Source organism: Oncorhynchus tshawytscha, linkage group LG18, assembly GCF_018296145.1.
Source record: "Oncorhynchus tshawytscha isolate Ot180627B linkage group LG18, Otsh_v2.0, whole genome shotgun sequence".
In the NCBI taxonomy this organism is placed as follows: Eukaryota; Metazoa; Chordata; class Actinopteri; order Salmoniformes; family Salmonidae; genus Oncorhynchus; species Oncorhynchus tshawytscha.
In genome coordinates, this window is record NC_056446.1 from 11862067 (window position 1) to 11877467 (window position 15401).

Below are 15401 nucleotides of genomic sequence, written 5' to 3' on the forward strand. Positions count from 1 at the left end.
ATGACCTAACTGCTGACAGTGTTTTATTCAAACTGATAAACTTTTTGCTCTTCCTTCGATATTATCATATCCTTGTCAGGACAGACAATACGACTGTAGTGGCATACATCAACACACCAGGGTGTCACTAGCTCTCTGCATCGACACAGACTAGCTGTCAAGACTGTGGAGCAGGGCACACTTCCTCTCATTACGCACGACTCCTCTCATTACTTTTTGTCCAGAGGGAACCTGTTACGTGTAGACTCCATCCCCAGGTGGTGAACCAGATCTGGGAGTGATACGGTCTAGCCGCCGTAGATCTCTTCACAGCACAAAGACGTGTTGTCTATTGTTCTTGGCGATAGCAGGATATACACCACTGGGATTGGACGCGCTGGCACACGCTTGGCAAAGGGGTAATTCTCTACGCTTTTCCTCCTCTATGCTTGATACTCCCCACTCTAAACAGAGTGAGGGAACAAGTATTATCCTTCATCTTGTTAGCCCCTCGATGGCCAGGGAGGCTCTGGTTAGCGGTTCTGGTTAGGCTCTGAAGCCTTGACAACTACCGTTGCGCAGGGATCTTTCGACCCAGGTGGGCAGAGAGATTTTACACCCTCACCAAGAAACCATGGCCATCTGGACCTGGCCTGTGAGAGGATACATTTGGTGGTGTGGCCGAAAAACAGTTCACTGTTAAGGTCTATTCAGCCGCTATCTCTGCCTGTCATATAGGCTTCGAGGACAACACAGTACGGAAACACCCTCTGTTACGAAGGGAGAGCATCGCTTACGCCCAGTCTCCAAGCCTTTAGCCCCATCTTGGGATCTTTCTTTTGTGCGTGGGCCGATATCACAGCAACCTTTTGAGCCGCTGGAAATATCTCTCATTCAAGACATCTTTGCTGATTGCACTTACATCCGCACAGTGAGTGAGTGAGCTGCACGCAGTCCACCATTCGTGCCTACAGTTTGCCCCAGAGTTATCAAGGGTAACATTCTTACCCAAACCCGCCTTTATGCGTTTGTGGCAATTAAAATTGTCTCGCTTAAAATTGAGTTAATGCCTTTCCACCCGCCGCCCTGCACTTCTACGGAAGAATAGCGTCTCCACTGTTTATGTTCAGTGTGTAATTTGTGCATTTGCTTGGATGAAGTGAGAGTGTTGCGCTACAACGACAATAACCCCTACCTCTTGGGCACTGTTGTAAGGCATTTCCTTAAGAGAGATTTGTGTTGTGGCATGTTGGACCACACCTCATACCTTTATTACTTTACCTTCTGGATGTCACTGCATCTTCTGTTGGTGTATACTGCCTCACTGTTGAAGCCACTGAGGGGGTGATGTTCTTGGGACTACCCTGGCTTCAGAGAGCATTTCTGCTGATATGGGAGTTGGCTATATTCTAATGTGAGACATCTCAGACATGCTCTCCGAAGCCAGGTGTACATAGAGTCAGTGCAAGATGCAGATCAATGCAGATAGTCCGGGTAACCATTTCATGAACTATTTAGCAGTCTTATGGCTTGGAGGTAGAAGCTGTCTCGAAGCCTGTTGGTCCAAGAGCCGATGCTCTGGTACCGTTTGCCGAAGGGTAGCAAGAGTGAACAGTCTATGGCTTCGGGGGCTGAAGTATTTGGCATTTTTTGGGGGCCTTCTTCTGACACCGTCTGATATAGAGATCCTGGATGTACTGGGCCGTCCGCACCACCCTCTGTAGCGTTTTGCAGTCAAGGGCGGTGCAGTTGCCATATCAAGTGGTGTTGCAGCCAGTCAAGTTGCTCTCAACGGCGCAGCTGTGGAACCTTTTCGTGATCTGAGTGCCCATGCCAAATCTTTTCAACCTCCTGAGGGGGAGAGGGGCTCACCTCATTCGCCACTTGACCCGTCTGTCTCCAACAGATGTTGCGCGATTGGTTCTTCGAGTCCATAGAGCCGTGAATCCCGTCTCACTCATATTAGCATAGAACCGGGGTTACCGGGGTTACGCAAGTAACCCTAACTTTTTTATCTCTTTATCTTTATCTCCTTTTCAGGAAATGTAATAATTAATCTGACAAAAGTCTACTGATAATAATATTTAGGGTTTTCTTCAATCTGTTAGTCCAGTAGATTTCATTGCACGTGAATGAAGCTGTCATCATCATATAATAAATATGTAGCCTATTAACTAAATGTAAGAATAATGTACAGAATTCACAAACAGCCATTAGAAGAAAACATTTAAATCAATGACAAAATAAAAATGTCAATAACCTGTCCCACATGTTGAATCAAACACTAAAATAAATGAGAAGGGTGCGCAGAAACGGAAAGAAATGCATGGAATAATTTTTAACCAGTTAACAGATTCATGCTAAAACACTGTACAAGTACTGTTATTCAATACATATTCAAGCATATCCAGAAAAGGGGGAACACAAATCAAATAGGTGTAGTGGTCCATTTTGTAACCAAAATACACAAAATGATACCCTGAAATTATATAGCACAGTTTGAAATAACCATTTGGACACTGTTTTCATAGACATTGCATTAACGTTTTACAAAGTTGCCAAGACATGCAATTCTGGATGCTACTCTCATTTAAACTGCACAATAATGTACTTATTGTTACAGAAATTATTTGGTATAGCTTTGTTCTCTCACTTAAAGGAAAATACCGCTCAAAAACTATGTTTTGGTATTTGCGTTAGTCCACTGTTGATACAGTCCCAAAATGCTTTGCATGTCAGCAATCACATTTAAAAAATATAGAACTTTTAAAACATAGAAAGTGTCACAGTATAAAGAGTGTAGCAACATGCTGTGACACTTTCTGTGTTTTATATCTGGGGAAACGACCTCCGTTCCATTCTGTGCATCTTTAAAGGTAGCAGGACCAGTAGATGATGTTAAACAGAGTATACGACCCAGGAAAGATGACCCGGGAGTACTTGTCTATGGCGTGGGTGTCGACCCACATGCTGCTGTAGGCACTGGAGCCCACATGTCCTGTGATTTGGTTGTTCTCCTCAATGTCCAGATGGACCATCATCCTCTGCTGCTTCATGGCGCCGTTCTCCTCGAGCATACAGCCATAGTTCCCCGTGTTGTTGACGTCCTCCTCGCTGTAGCTGCCCATCACGCCCGGGTGGGTCATGCCACAGGTGCAGGGCAGCTGCAGACAGACACAGAGATCGGGTTTGATCCCGAGCTACAGTACTCACATTTTCCATCCGACAAGCACATACTGTACACATCTAGCCTACACTTTTTCCAGAGGAATTTTAAATGGTAAACTCTTCCCAGGGCATATTTTACAGACTGAGAAACTGACACTTTGGATCCATGGATTGTTAAAATGGCACTTACCCTTTCTCGTAGTTTTTTTTCCTTCCGTTCTTGCACCGTAGACAGGTAGTTCACTGCAGCGTACTCTATCACCGATAGGAACACAAACACAAAGCTGACCCAGAGGTAAATGTCCACAGCTTTGATGTAGGAAACCCTGGGCATGGAGGCGTTGACTCCAGTGATGATGGTGGACATGGTGAGCACCGTGGTGATACCTGGAGCACAGCACAACACACAACGTCTGTTCAGAAAGATTGAAACTTAGGGACACAGCAAGATATGCTACCGAAAGCAGAATATCAGTGGTATTTAGGCTTTGTAATAACGAAACATCAACCCTGTAGAAGACAGAATCATAATAAGCTTCGAACAAGCGCTGGCTAAAATCTTGGACTACTAAGGGCTAACTCACCCAGAGGAACCCTGGCCGGTACGGCCCGGCGGTCGATCCAGAAGGACACCCAGGACAACATGACCATCAGAGTCGCAGGGAAGTAGGTCTGGAGCAGGAAGAAGAAGATGTGGCGTCGCAGGGTGAAGGTGATATACAGACGGTTGTACCAGCCTGGAGGGATTATTACATATGTTATATACAATGCATTGTATTAGCATAACAGAAACCCAACCTTGATAAATCACAGTGAATAGCAGGTGCTGTTTCAGCCTTCAGTGCTGTACCTGTGCTGCTGTAGAAGGCTAGTTTTGAGGTGGTTTGGAACTCCTGGATGAGGAACTGGGAGAGGGAGATATTTTCATCAGTGCTCAGGGAATTGTTCCCTTTCTTCCAGTAGAGCATCAGATCGTCATCCGTGTACGCATCTGAAAAAAAAGGGGCTTGTTGTTCAGTGTCCACCACTTGAAACAAGAGTCTATGAACAGGTGCATTATATTATATAATTGAATGTGACAGCAGAGAGAGAGAGAGAGTCAAAATGGAAGTGAAGTCATCAGAGCAGAGACTCACAGCTCTCGATCTCCAGGGAGCAGGTCTGTGTGTCCAGAGGGAAGCGACTCAAGTCCATGCTGCACATTGATGTCACTGTCACCCTGCGTGAGAACACAACACAGACAGCTGAGTACAGCCTGGTCCCAGATCTGTTTGTGCATTTGCCAGCGCTCTTGCTGTCATTGCCAAGGCCAATGTTTGCAATGACAATGAGTGACAAGGAGTTGACATTTTAGCACAAACAGACTGGCACTCGGGCTAAGATCAGTAGTTCTCCGGGTTTTCACAGGAAAAAACATGTATATTTTGCAGACAAAAATGCTTGATTTTGCTGCAGCAATGCTGACATTTTGCATGGCAAAATGAAATGATTTTGTCCAATTTATCATGAAAATGCAATGACAAAGGAAAAAGTGTGTTGATGTGTGGCTTGATTGAACCATATTATGGGGTAAATGTGCGGCGATTGGTAGAAATTGCGATCCCTCTTTTTGTACTGCAGTGATGGTTCAGTTGCTTGCGTTAATATTGCGATGATTTGACTGTTTTATGCAGAACTAGTGAAGTGATTGGTCAAATTAACAAGCCCACACATAATATGCGGGAATGGTTAAAATTATTATAATAAAAATAATAATAATACTGTTCAGATCGCAGAATCCTGGAAGGACTGTCCTATAGGTCAAGAAATACACTGAGTAATGTAGATACAATAATACAACGAGAAATAGGTTGGGGCTGGGGGATGTGGGTGAATATGTGTTGTTGTATATCATATTTCAGACACATACAGTACACACAGAGTCCGTTGTTTGAGGAGATTTGGAGCCCCCAGGGCAGGGATGAATACATGAATATAGCAGAGATAATCCAACTCAGTATAGAAGAGACCCGCTGCTACACGGGATCCTCTGGGAGGGAGGTCCACGTATAGTAAACAGGTATTTAATCCCCTTCCCAATCTGTTTCTGTCTGTCAAATCTCTGGTTCCAACCCCCAGAGAGATTAACCCTAATGATGAGCCTGCATTGTATCTAAAGTAGAACACACACCACCCTGTCCCTCCACAAATCCTATACATCCGTAATGACAGAGAAATCCTATAATCCACCGCAAGATTGGGATTACAGACGGCCTGTGTGTCTACCAGGGCAGACTTCACAGTCCCAAAACCAGAGTTTTGGGAGCAGGATCGCTGACTCCACCAGTGATGGAAGTGTTAATGACTATCCGTGTCCACAGGTGTCAAGAAGACTGTATGCAGTGTGTTTTGACTGCCAGCAGAGGGCGCTACGGACACAGACATCTTGATACTGGCTCTTGTTGACTAAACTCTCAATTGGACCAACTGGATTACAAATTCAGTGTCTCTCTTGGGTCCAGCATTCTGATTACTCACTAAAATGACAAACTCACTTTCTGCCTGCAGCTTGCCTATACTTTACTGACAAACAGTTTATCACCACATTCATTAAATGGTGTTGTGATGATACAAACTGCATGTCTATTTATTGGTCAAGTTAAATATATAGACACACTTGGCCAGGATATAGATCCCACAATAACAGCATGACAGCACTTTACCATTTGCAAATTGCTCATGGGTGAAAAAAAAGAAGAATGGAAGGTTTAAATTTAGCCTGCCTCATCTGTCAGCTATGTGATTTGCGTAATGAAATCACTTTGGGGGTAAATTGCCAGTTGGCAAAGACTAGTGTTTACAACACCACACACTTCTCTTCAGTTGATTCCATTCCAAATAGTGATCAGACCTAGCAAACTACATTTCACCCATCATTTGTCGGCTTTTTCTGGATTAATTTTACGTAACAAGCTACTGTACTCACTACAGTTCACAAAGGTATCTGCTTAGCTAAAACCTTGGTGGTGGAAGAGGTCAGGGCTGGTTCCTGGCATAAGCGACATAAACAGTTGCTTAGTGCCCCCGGCCACTACGGGGCCTGACCAAAAGCATTACAATTTTTTAGGAACTCAGTGGGGTCTCAACTTACTATTGGGAGTAAGAATAGTAGAATACACAAGGTGCAATTTCAAAATGTGTGCATAATTACTTTTTCTCTTATTATGTCTCTCACTGACAGTCACTCAGGCCATGTCATCTAACAATTGTTAGATCGGTATTTAGTCTAGCCAACTATCATGACAAAATACCAAACAGGCACGCAGGGCACATGCCCAGGGGCCATGATCTCCAGGGAGCCCCCATTGACTTCGTTAGTCATTCTCACTCAGATCATGTTAGCATGGCATAAGCAATTACAGGAAATTGCAAGAAATTAGCAATAAAACTGCAAAATGTTCCTTCTACCCAATGGCAAAATGTGTAGAACTTTAAATGTGAACTATTTCTCTCCACTATCAAGAGGAGGGGGGGGCCCAGTAAAATGTATTTTTGGCAAATTGGAAAACTATTAATTGCACTACTGTTGACCAGAGCCTTATGGGCGGCAGGTAGGCTAGCGGTTAAGAGTGTTGAGCCAGTAACTGAAATGTTGCTGGTTTGAGTCCCTGAGTCCACTAGGTGAATAATCTGTCTATTTGCCCTTGATTGAGATGTAAAATGTAGGTGGGGGTCCCCTAACCAAATCTTGCTTAGGGCCCCCAAAAGGCTAGAGCCGCCCCTGGGTGAGGTGATTTTCTCCCATGCTATGTAAAGCACTTTGAGTACCTCAGTAGGTAGAAAGAAGCTATATAAATCCGATCCATTATTATCAAGCCTTCCAGTCTCAGGCAATGTTACTCATCATCACAGAAGTATGTTTCACTAAACCTCTTCCATTACCCCAGTATGCTTTAAACTGAGAACAAAACTATAGTTTGACTCTGACCAGGTGAATTACCTTTGGCTGTAGAGCACCTTGCCATCGGGGTAGACTCTCAGCATGACATTATCTGTGGTGGTGTCGTGTGTGAAAGACTTCTTGGAGTGGACAAAGAACATGTCTGGCACCCAGATCTTCTTGACCAGGCGCCCGTCAAAGGTCATGCTCTTATTGGTGGTGCTGTGGAAAGAGAGGCGCTCGTCTTTCCAGTAGTGTCTAATATACAGGGTCATGGTGAAGTCCTGAAACACAGAGCATGACAATGCTAGTATTTCAACAGAGCCATCACATATTGTCTTGCCTTCTTCTTTCCAAATCCTCAAATCATGGATGATCTATGCATCTTGGATGCTTTATTTTGGTTTACATCACAGCTCACAGAAAATATTGAACCACTTACCATGTCAACTTCTGAGATCGTGTCCAGACTTTCCACCTGAACATCAACTCCAACTGGAACAGCAGGTCCTGCAAAGATACACAACTCAAATCTGATCTTAATTCAAAGGAAAACATGTAACACATAAGTAAACAAATTCCATTGGGCTGTCACAGTTAATCAGTTAACTTGAGGTCCATTTTGAAAAATGTCAGGCACTCATTTAAAAAACAGTGTTCAAAATGAACTGAAAACATCCCAAATACATAAATCTATACAGCTAAAAACAACAATGCGACGTCAAAACAAGTTAAGATTGAGGTTAAGGAAAGTGTGCTTTATCAATTTACTGGGTTTAGCTTACTGTTACTTTGAGCAAAATCAAGATGTCAATATTCTTATGTTTGTAAAAAATCCTAAATTAGAGTTCAATTTTAGCACACTTCTGAAATCACAATTAATCACAGAAATCGTGATTAATCACAGCAAATCCTGCGACTAACTTGATAAAAAATATATATTATTTGACAGCACTATAACAAAACCAATCAGATATGTTAACATTTATGTAACTCGTTTCTTTAAATAACTTATAGTTAATTATCGGAGTAGGGGTAATCTTGACAGTACATAATTAAATACAGACAAAAACAAAAGGTCAATGGCTATCTAAAATTATACTTCCAAAATGCTGTAATACTAAACTGTCTGGATTATGAAGCTGTATTTAAGGGCCCTGTTTATCCAGACAATTCTATTAAAAACCATGAGCTTTTTCTCCTCTAGTCCCTTTCATCCAGAGCCCTGCAAAAAACACAAGCTGTCATCAAGGCAAAGTGTGGCTACTTTGAAGAATCTAAAATCTAAAATATATTTTGATTTGTTTAACACTTTTTTTTGGTTACTACATGATTCCATATGTGTTATTTCATAGTTTTGATGTCTTCACTACTATTCTACAATGTAGAAAATAGTCAAATAAAGAAAAACCCTTGATGAGTATGAGTAGGTATGTCCAAACTTTTGACTGGTACTGTATGTACGTATAACCACAATGTAAAACAGTCAAAGATACGACTCAGTTATAAGAGCCTACATTGCCTCTTAGTACAAAATGATGTGGCAATGTTGTTGCATGCTCAAGTGCAGATTCACACAAGATGATATAGCAGACATATTGCATCTATATTGTTAATACATGGTTGAGTCAGTATGCTGTAAAATATGTCATATCACATGGAGCAATCACACATCAACTATTCACTGGCTTTAAACACCACCGCGGAATTATAACCCTGCATTTTTTGTTTACGTCTGTTACAATTCACTGTCTGTATAGATTATTCTGGAATCTTAATAATTTTTGGACTTAAATTACATCTCAATTTATCCCCTTTTATTGGTGTTTTTCAGTAAGCAGTAGCTGGATTCGGGTCCCAAGAAGGCTTCAGATTAGAGAAGTCAGAGAAGTGTTATTGAAACCCTGAGCTCCAGACTGGTGCTACTACTGTGTAATTAATCACAGCAGACATAATCCCAGTTGGTTATCTCATCAATTCAAGGCACACTGCAGCACGAGACATCGTGTATATCTGCTTATGAGAACTGATAAAGGCCTATATCTTCACTTGAGTAAAACAGCTGCAACTTTTCAGAAAATCTGTCATCGACATCAATGCATGATTTAACCACGACTTAATGATAAATCATGATTAAGTAAGAATTGAAAGTATGTCAGAAAATATTGGTGAACTGTACAGTAGGATGATGACGATAATGATAGATTTGTAAGGCTCGCAATAAAGCACTTAAAAAACCCTCACCTCCAAAGCCAGGCCTCATTGTGAAGTCGTGATCATTTATGCTTAAGAGCTGTTCTGAATTACTCATGGTGTTTTTGGTGATATCCGGAATCCTTCTCAGTATAGGGCTGTGAGGAGGGGACAAAAACATGACTAATGAAACAAACGGTTTCAAATTACACTTATTTTCATTGTCTCTGAACCTCTAGCATACTGTCAAGACTATTCTGCCCTGGATCAATTTGTGCTCTTGCCAACTCCACTGCTGTCACTGTCAAACCAATCATGTTTGGTATGACAATGAGTGACAAGTTGTCATGATGGCACAAACAGACTGGCACTCAGGCTATATGAAAACCAACCATCCTATCGAATGGTACCCTACATACAACATGTATTTGTCCTATAACAATAATAATAATAATAACAATCAGAAGGCAAAAGGGCTTACAAAATATAATATTATCAGAATATCCATAGAATTATGCTTATATTCATGAGGATTAATTAATTATGGCAGTGTTTTTCATTTCAAGTTGGAACTATGCATCACAGGGCATATGAACTTACCTTGACCCTGCCCATGCTAAGGATAACATGCTGACCACACCGAAGCGAGCGTTGCAAAATAATGTACACATACACGTTATTCAATCATTGCACTGCTCGCACGCGTCAACGAGCGTCTGCGTAGCCAGGCGCTAAAATGGAACTTGGTTCTATTTGTGACACTTGATACGCTGCAAGTCCCGCCTCTCCCATCCCCTCATTGGTTTTTGGAGCATATACCCACGTGCCATCTCCTTGTGCATTTCAGGTAAACAACCCCATGTTTATATCCCAGGACACATTAGCTAGCAAATTAGTTTCCTTCAGGCTTCTTTTTCTTTGTACGTTATATGGCTGTTGGCAACCAACTTTAAGGTGCATTACCACTACCAACTGGAGTGTGGACCTCAGTTCATCTTTCAATCACCCACATGGGTATATGCTTCTAAAAACCAATGAGGTGATGGCACGTGTGTATATGCTCCTAAAAACCAATGAGGAGATGGGAGAGGTGGGTACTTGCAGCGTGTCAAGCATCACAAATAGAACCAAGTTATATTTTAGTGCCTGGCTACGCAGACGCTTGTTGACGTGCGCAAGCAGTGTGGGTGCAATGATTGAATAACATGTATGTGTACATTTATTTTGCAACGCTAGCACACGTAAGCGGTGTGGTCAGCATGTGAGGCTAGATTGCACAGGGCTTGGTAAAAGGCTTCAAAGCCGACTATTTTATTCTCTGAGTATAATTTAAAGTGGAACTGACAGCGTTTTAACAACTTTGCAGAAATTAAACAAACAATCAATGTCAGTAAAAAATATAAAATTCCTAGTAATATGCAACAATACCAACTTTATAAGAGGTTTAAAAATAGGTTACATTTGACTCAAAATTCCATGACGTACAGTAAGGCATTGTTTGCAGAATAGATGGATGCAGTTCAATGCATGATTAATATAATTCACCAATACATTTCTTGGTAGTCCAAAAAATATTGCTATCAGGTTGTAAATCACAGCTGGCTTGGTACATTGTTTTCTGCCTCCATCCATTCAGGATGCACTGTTACAGTTTCAATGACTCAATATTTTGGACAAAAACGGACGAATGTAACTGGGCTGGGAATGCCAATACAATCAAACTAGCAAAGGAAATGATCACAAGTCAGTCATAAAGGGGGGCAATAGGCTAGCTATTTATTTAGTAAGCTAAACACTGGAGCCTAGAGTTAGCTAACTGGATAACAGTCGTTCAACTGTTATCCAGGGAGGATGTCATGTCATTGGAGGAGTGGGTGAGTGACCAACTCTTTCCCTTCATCTCGCTTTTCGGTGGCTATGCAGGTGTCATTTGGCTAGCTAGCAAGAAATGGGAATCACTTTGCTAGCTAGCTATGCTGAGCTTGGAACGAATGTTATCCAGTTAGCATATCTCTTGCGTTGGTAAATTCACTCTGGTTATCTACTCCGATTTCAGAGCACTTTCGTCTGAGTGTGTAACGGTTCTCTTGTGGTGAAGGAGAGTCGGACCAAAATGCAGCGTGTAGATTTCGATCCATGTTTAATAAACTAACGTAAAACACGAATCAATTATAAACACTACAAAACAAAGAACGTAATGAACGTAACGAAAACCGAAACAGCCTATACTTGTGTACACTAACACAGAGACAGGAACAAGGACACTAAGGACAATCACCCACAAAACCCAACACAAAACAGGCTACCTAAATATGGTTCCCAATCAGAGACAATGACTAACACCTGCCTCTGATTGAGAACCATATCAGGCCAAACATAGAAATAGACAAACCAGACACACAACATAGAATGCCCACCCAGCTCACGTCCTGACCAACACTAAAACAAGGAAAACACATACGAACGATGGTCAGACCGTGCACAACCTAAACCTATAGGGGAGGGTCTGGGTGGGCATCTGTCCGCGGTGGCGGCTCTGGCGCTGGACATGGACCCCACTCCATAATTGTCTTAGTCCACCTCCTTAGCGTCCCTTGAGTGGCGACCCTCGCCGCTAACCTTGGCCTAGGAAACCTAACAACGGGCCCCACTGGACTGAGGGGCAGCTCCGGACTGAGGTAGCTCGGGACTGAGGGGTAGCTCGGGACTGAGGGGAAGCTCGGGACTGAGGGGAAGCTCGGGACTGAGGGGAAGCTCGGGACTGAGGGGAAGCTCGGGAGTGAGAGGAAGCTCGGGAGTGAGAGGAAGCTCAGGAGTGAGAGGAAGCTCAGGTAGGTTGATGGATCTACCAGATCCTGGCTGGCTGGTGGTTTCGGCAGATCCTGGCTGACTGGCAGATCCTGGCTGACTGGCGGATCCTGGCTGACCCTGGCTGACTGGCGGATCCTGGCAGATCTGGCGGATCTGGCAGATCCTGGCTGACTGGCGGATCCTGGCTGACTGGCGGATCCTGGCCGACTGGCAGTTCCCGGCTGACTGGCGGATCTGGAAGAGTCTGGTTGACTGGCGGATCTGGGAGCGTCTGGTTGACTGGCGGATCTGGAAGAGTCTGGTTGACTGGCGGATCTGGAAGAGTCTGGCTGACTGGCAGATCTGGAAGAGTCTGGCTGACTGGCAGATCTGGAAGAGTCTGGCTGACTGGCAGATCTGGAAGAGTCTGGCTGACTGGCAGATCTGGAAGAGTCTGGCTGACTGGCAAATCTGGAAGAGTCTGGCGGATCCTGGCAGACTGACGGATCTGGCTGCTCCATGCTGACTGGCGGCTCTGGCTGCTCCACGCTGACTGGCGGCTCTGGCTGCTCCATATAGGCTGACAGCTCTGGCGGCTTCTTACAGACTGGCAGCTCTGGCGGCTCCGTGCAGACTGGCAGCTCCTTGCAGACTGGCAGCTCCGTGCAGACTGGCAGCTCCGTGCAGACTGGCAGCTCCGTGCAGACTGGCAGCTCCGTGCAGACTGACAGCTCCGTGCAGACTGACAGCTCCTTGCAGACTGACAGCTCTGGCTGCTCCATGCAGACTGGCAGCTTCATGCAGACTGGCAGCTTCATGCAGACTGGCAGCTTCATGCAGACTGGCAGCTTCATGCAGACTGGCTGCGCTGAACAGGCAGGAGACTCCAGCAGCGCTGTAGAGGAGGAAGGCTCTAGCTGCGCTGAACAGGCGGGAGACTCTGGCTGCGCTGGAGATGAGGAAAGCTCTGACAGCGCTAGATAGGCGGGAGACTCCGGCAGTGCTGGAGAGGCGAGGCGCACTGTAGGCCTGATGCGTGGTGCTGGCACTGGTGGTACTGGACCGAGGACACGCACAGGAAGCCTGGTGCGGGGAGCTGCTACCGGAGGGCTGGGGTGTGGAGGTGGTACTGGATAGACCGGACCGTGCAGGCGCACTGGAGCTCTTGCGCACCGAGCCTGCCCAACCTTACCTGGCTCGATGCCCACTCTAGCCCGGCCGATACGAGGAGCTGTAATATACCGCACCGGGCTATGCACCCGCACTGGGGACACCGTGCGCACCACTGCATAACACGGTGCCTGCCCGGTCTCTCTAGCCCCCCGGTAACCACAGGAAGTTTGCGCAGGTCTCCTACCTGGCATAGCCATACTCCCTGTGAGCCCCCCCCAAGACATTTTTGGGGCTGACTCTCGGGCTTCCGTCCGCGCCGCCGTGCTTGCTTCGCCAACCTCATTCTCCGATAACCTTCCGCGCACTGCTCCATCGAATCCCAGGCGGGCTCCGGCACTCTCCCTGGGTCGACCGCCCACCTGTCTATCTCCTCCCAAGAAGTATAGTCCATACTGTACTCTTTGGGCTGCCCCTGTTGCCTCCTCTCCTGCTGCACCTTGGGGCGGCTACACTCCCCTGGTTTAGCCCAGGGTCCTCTCCCGTCGAGGATTTCCTCCCAGGTCCAGAATTCCTTATTACGTATCTCCTGCTGCCGCTGTTGCTTCTCCTGCTGCTCCTGCCTGTTGACACGCTGCTTGGTCCTGTTGTGGTGGGTGATTCTGTAACGGTTCTCTTGTGGTGAAGGAGAGTCGGACCAAAATGCAGCGTGTAGATTTCGATCCATGTTTAATAAACAAATGTAAAACACGAATCAATTATAAACACTACAAAACAAAGAACGTAATGAACGTAACGAAAACCGAAACAGCCTATACTTGTGTACACTAACACAGCGACAGGAACAAGGACACTAAGGACAACCACCCACAAAACCCAACACAAAACAGGCTACCTAAATATGGTTCCCAATCAGAGACAATGACTAACACCTGCCTCTGATTGAGAACCATATCTGGCCAAACATAGAAATAGACAAACCAGACACACAACATAGAATGCCCACCCAGCTCACGTCCTGACCAACACTAAAACAAGGAAAACACATACGAACGATGGTCGGACCGTGACAGAGTGTGCCAGCTCGCAGAATAACTGATGAATTTACGAATGTGCAACACCCGCTAAATATGACCGGTATCAGTAAATGTTGACAAAAAAAAATATTCAATTGTTACCAGCAGCACAGTTAGTCACAAACGCTCTAGATAACATGTAAACAGCCTAACCAGCTCTGCTAGGGCGAGTAAAATGGTCAGAGTGAGGTGTTCTCTCATTTGTGTCTAGAAGTAGCTAACAAGCTAGCCAACTTTAGCCAGTTAGTTTGGGTGCTTGACTACCGTTGTGAGGAACGCTTGGATTAACCCTACTCCTCCTCGGCAGAGCATCCAGTGCCAATAGTGCAGTGTGCGCTCTGAACACTTGGAGAGCCAAACGCTTTGAATTTATTAACAGACAATCTGACGACACTCTGAATTGACAAACGACCCAGAGGGCACTCTGATTCACCGGAGGCAATTCACAAACGCACCCTTAGTTGTCAGTCAAAGGTATTTGGCATCAAATCAAATCAAAATCAAATCAAGTCCAATTTTATTTGTCACATACACATGGTTAGCAGATGTTAATGCGAGTGTAGCGAAATGCTTGTGCTTCTAGTTCCGACAATGCAGTAATAACCAACAAGTAATCTAGCTAACAATTCAAAAACTACTACCTTATAGACACAAGTGTAAGGGGATAAAGAATATGTACATAAAGATATATGAATGAGTGATGGTACAGAGCGGCATAGGCAAGATACAGTAGATGGTATTGAGTGCAGTATATACATATGAGATGAGTATGTAAACAAAGTGGCATAGTTAAAGTGGCTAGTGATACATGTATTACATAAAGATGCAGTAGATGATATAGAGTACAGTATATACATATACATATGAGATAAATCATGTAGGGTATGTAAACATTATATTAGGTAGCATTGTTTAAAGTGGCTAGTGATATATTTTACATCATTTCCCATCAATTCCCATTATTAAAGTGGCTGGAGTTGAGTCAGTGTGTTGGCAGCAGCCACTCAATGTTAGTGGTGGCTGTTTAACAGTCTGATGGCCTTGAGATAGAAGCTGTTTTTCAGTCTCTCGGTCCCAGCTTTGATGCACCTGTACTGACCTCGCCTTCTGGATGATAGCGGGGTGAACAGGCAGTGGCTCGGGTGGTTGTTGTCCTTGATGATCTT

The 15401-nt window shown here is 44.5% G+C and overlaps 1 protein-coding gene across 1 annotated transcript; it reads right to left on the minus strand.

Moving 5' to 3' along the window:
- Positions 1–1840: 1840 nt before the first annotated feature.
- On the minus strand, positions 1841–9980 carry LOC112217504 (gamma-aminobutyric acid receptor subunit rho-1-like). The gene is made up of 9 exons (XM_042300654.1): positions 9860–9980; positions 9311–9417; positions 7509–7576; positions 7127–7350; positions 4284–4366; positions 3998–4138; positions 3732–3884; positions 3338–3534; positions 1841–3143 (listed from the first exon to the last, which is right to left on the minus strand). Exons 1-9 carry the CDS (start codon positions 9928–9930, stop codon positions 2850–2852), a joined length of 1338 nt encoding a protein of 445 aa, XP_042156588.1. The 5' UTR covers positions 9931–9980; the 3' UTR covers positions 1841–2849.
- Positions 9981–15401: the final 5421 nt, after the last annotated feature.

What these genes read in the sequence shown, in the direction of transcription:
- LOC112217504 (XM_042300654.1), bottom strand. Translation starts at nt 9,930, where the DNA reads ATGTGTACATTATTTTGCAACGCTCGCTTCGGTGTGGTCAGCATGTTA. An exon ending in AAGGTGCTCTACAGCCAAAG is followed by an intron (nt 4,367 to 7,126) that starts GTAATTCACCTG and finishes GTTCTCACGCAG; the next exon opens with GGTGACAGTGACATCAATGT. An exon ending in AGCCTTCTACAGCAGCACAG is followed by an intron (nt 3,885 to 3,997) that starts GTACAGCACTGA and finishes TAATCCCTCCAG; the next exon opens with GCTGGTACAACCGTCTGTAT.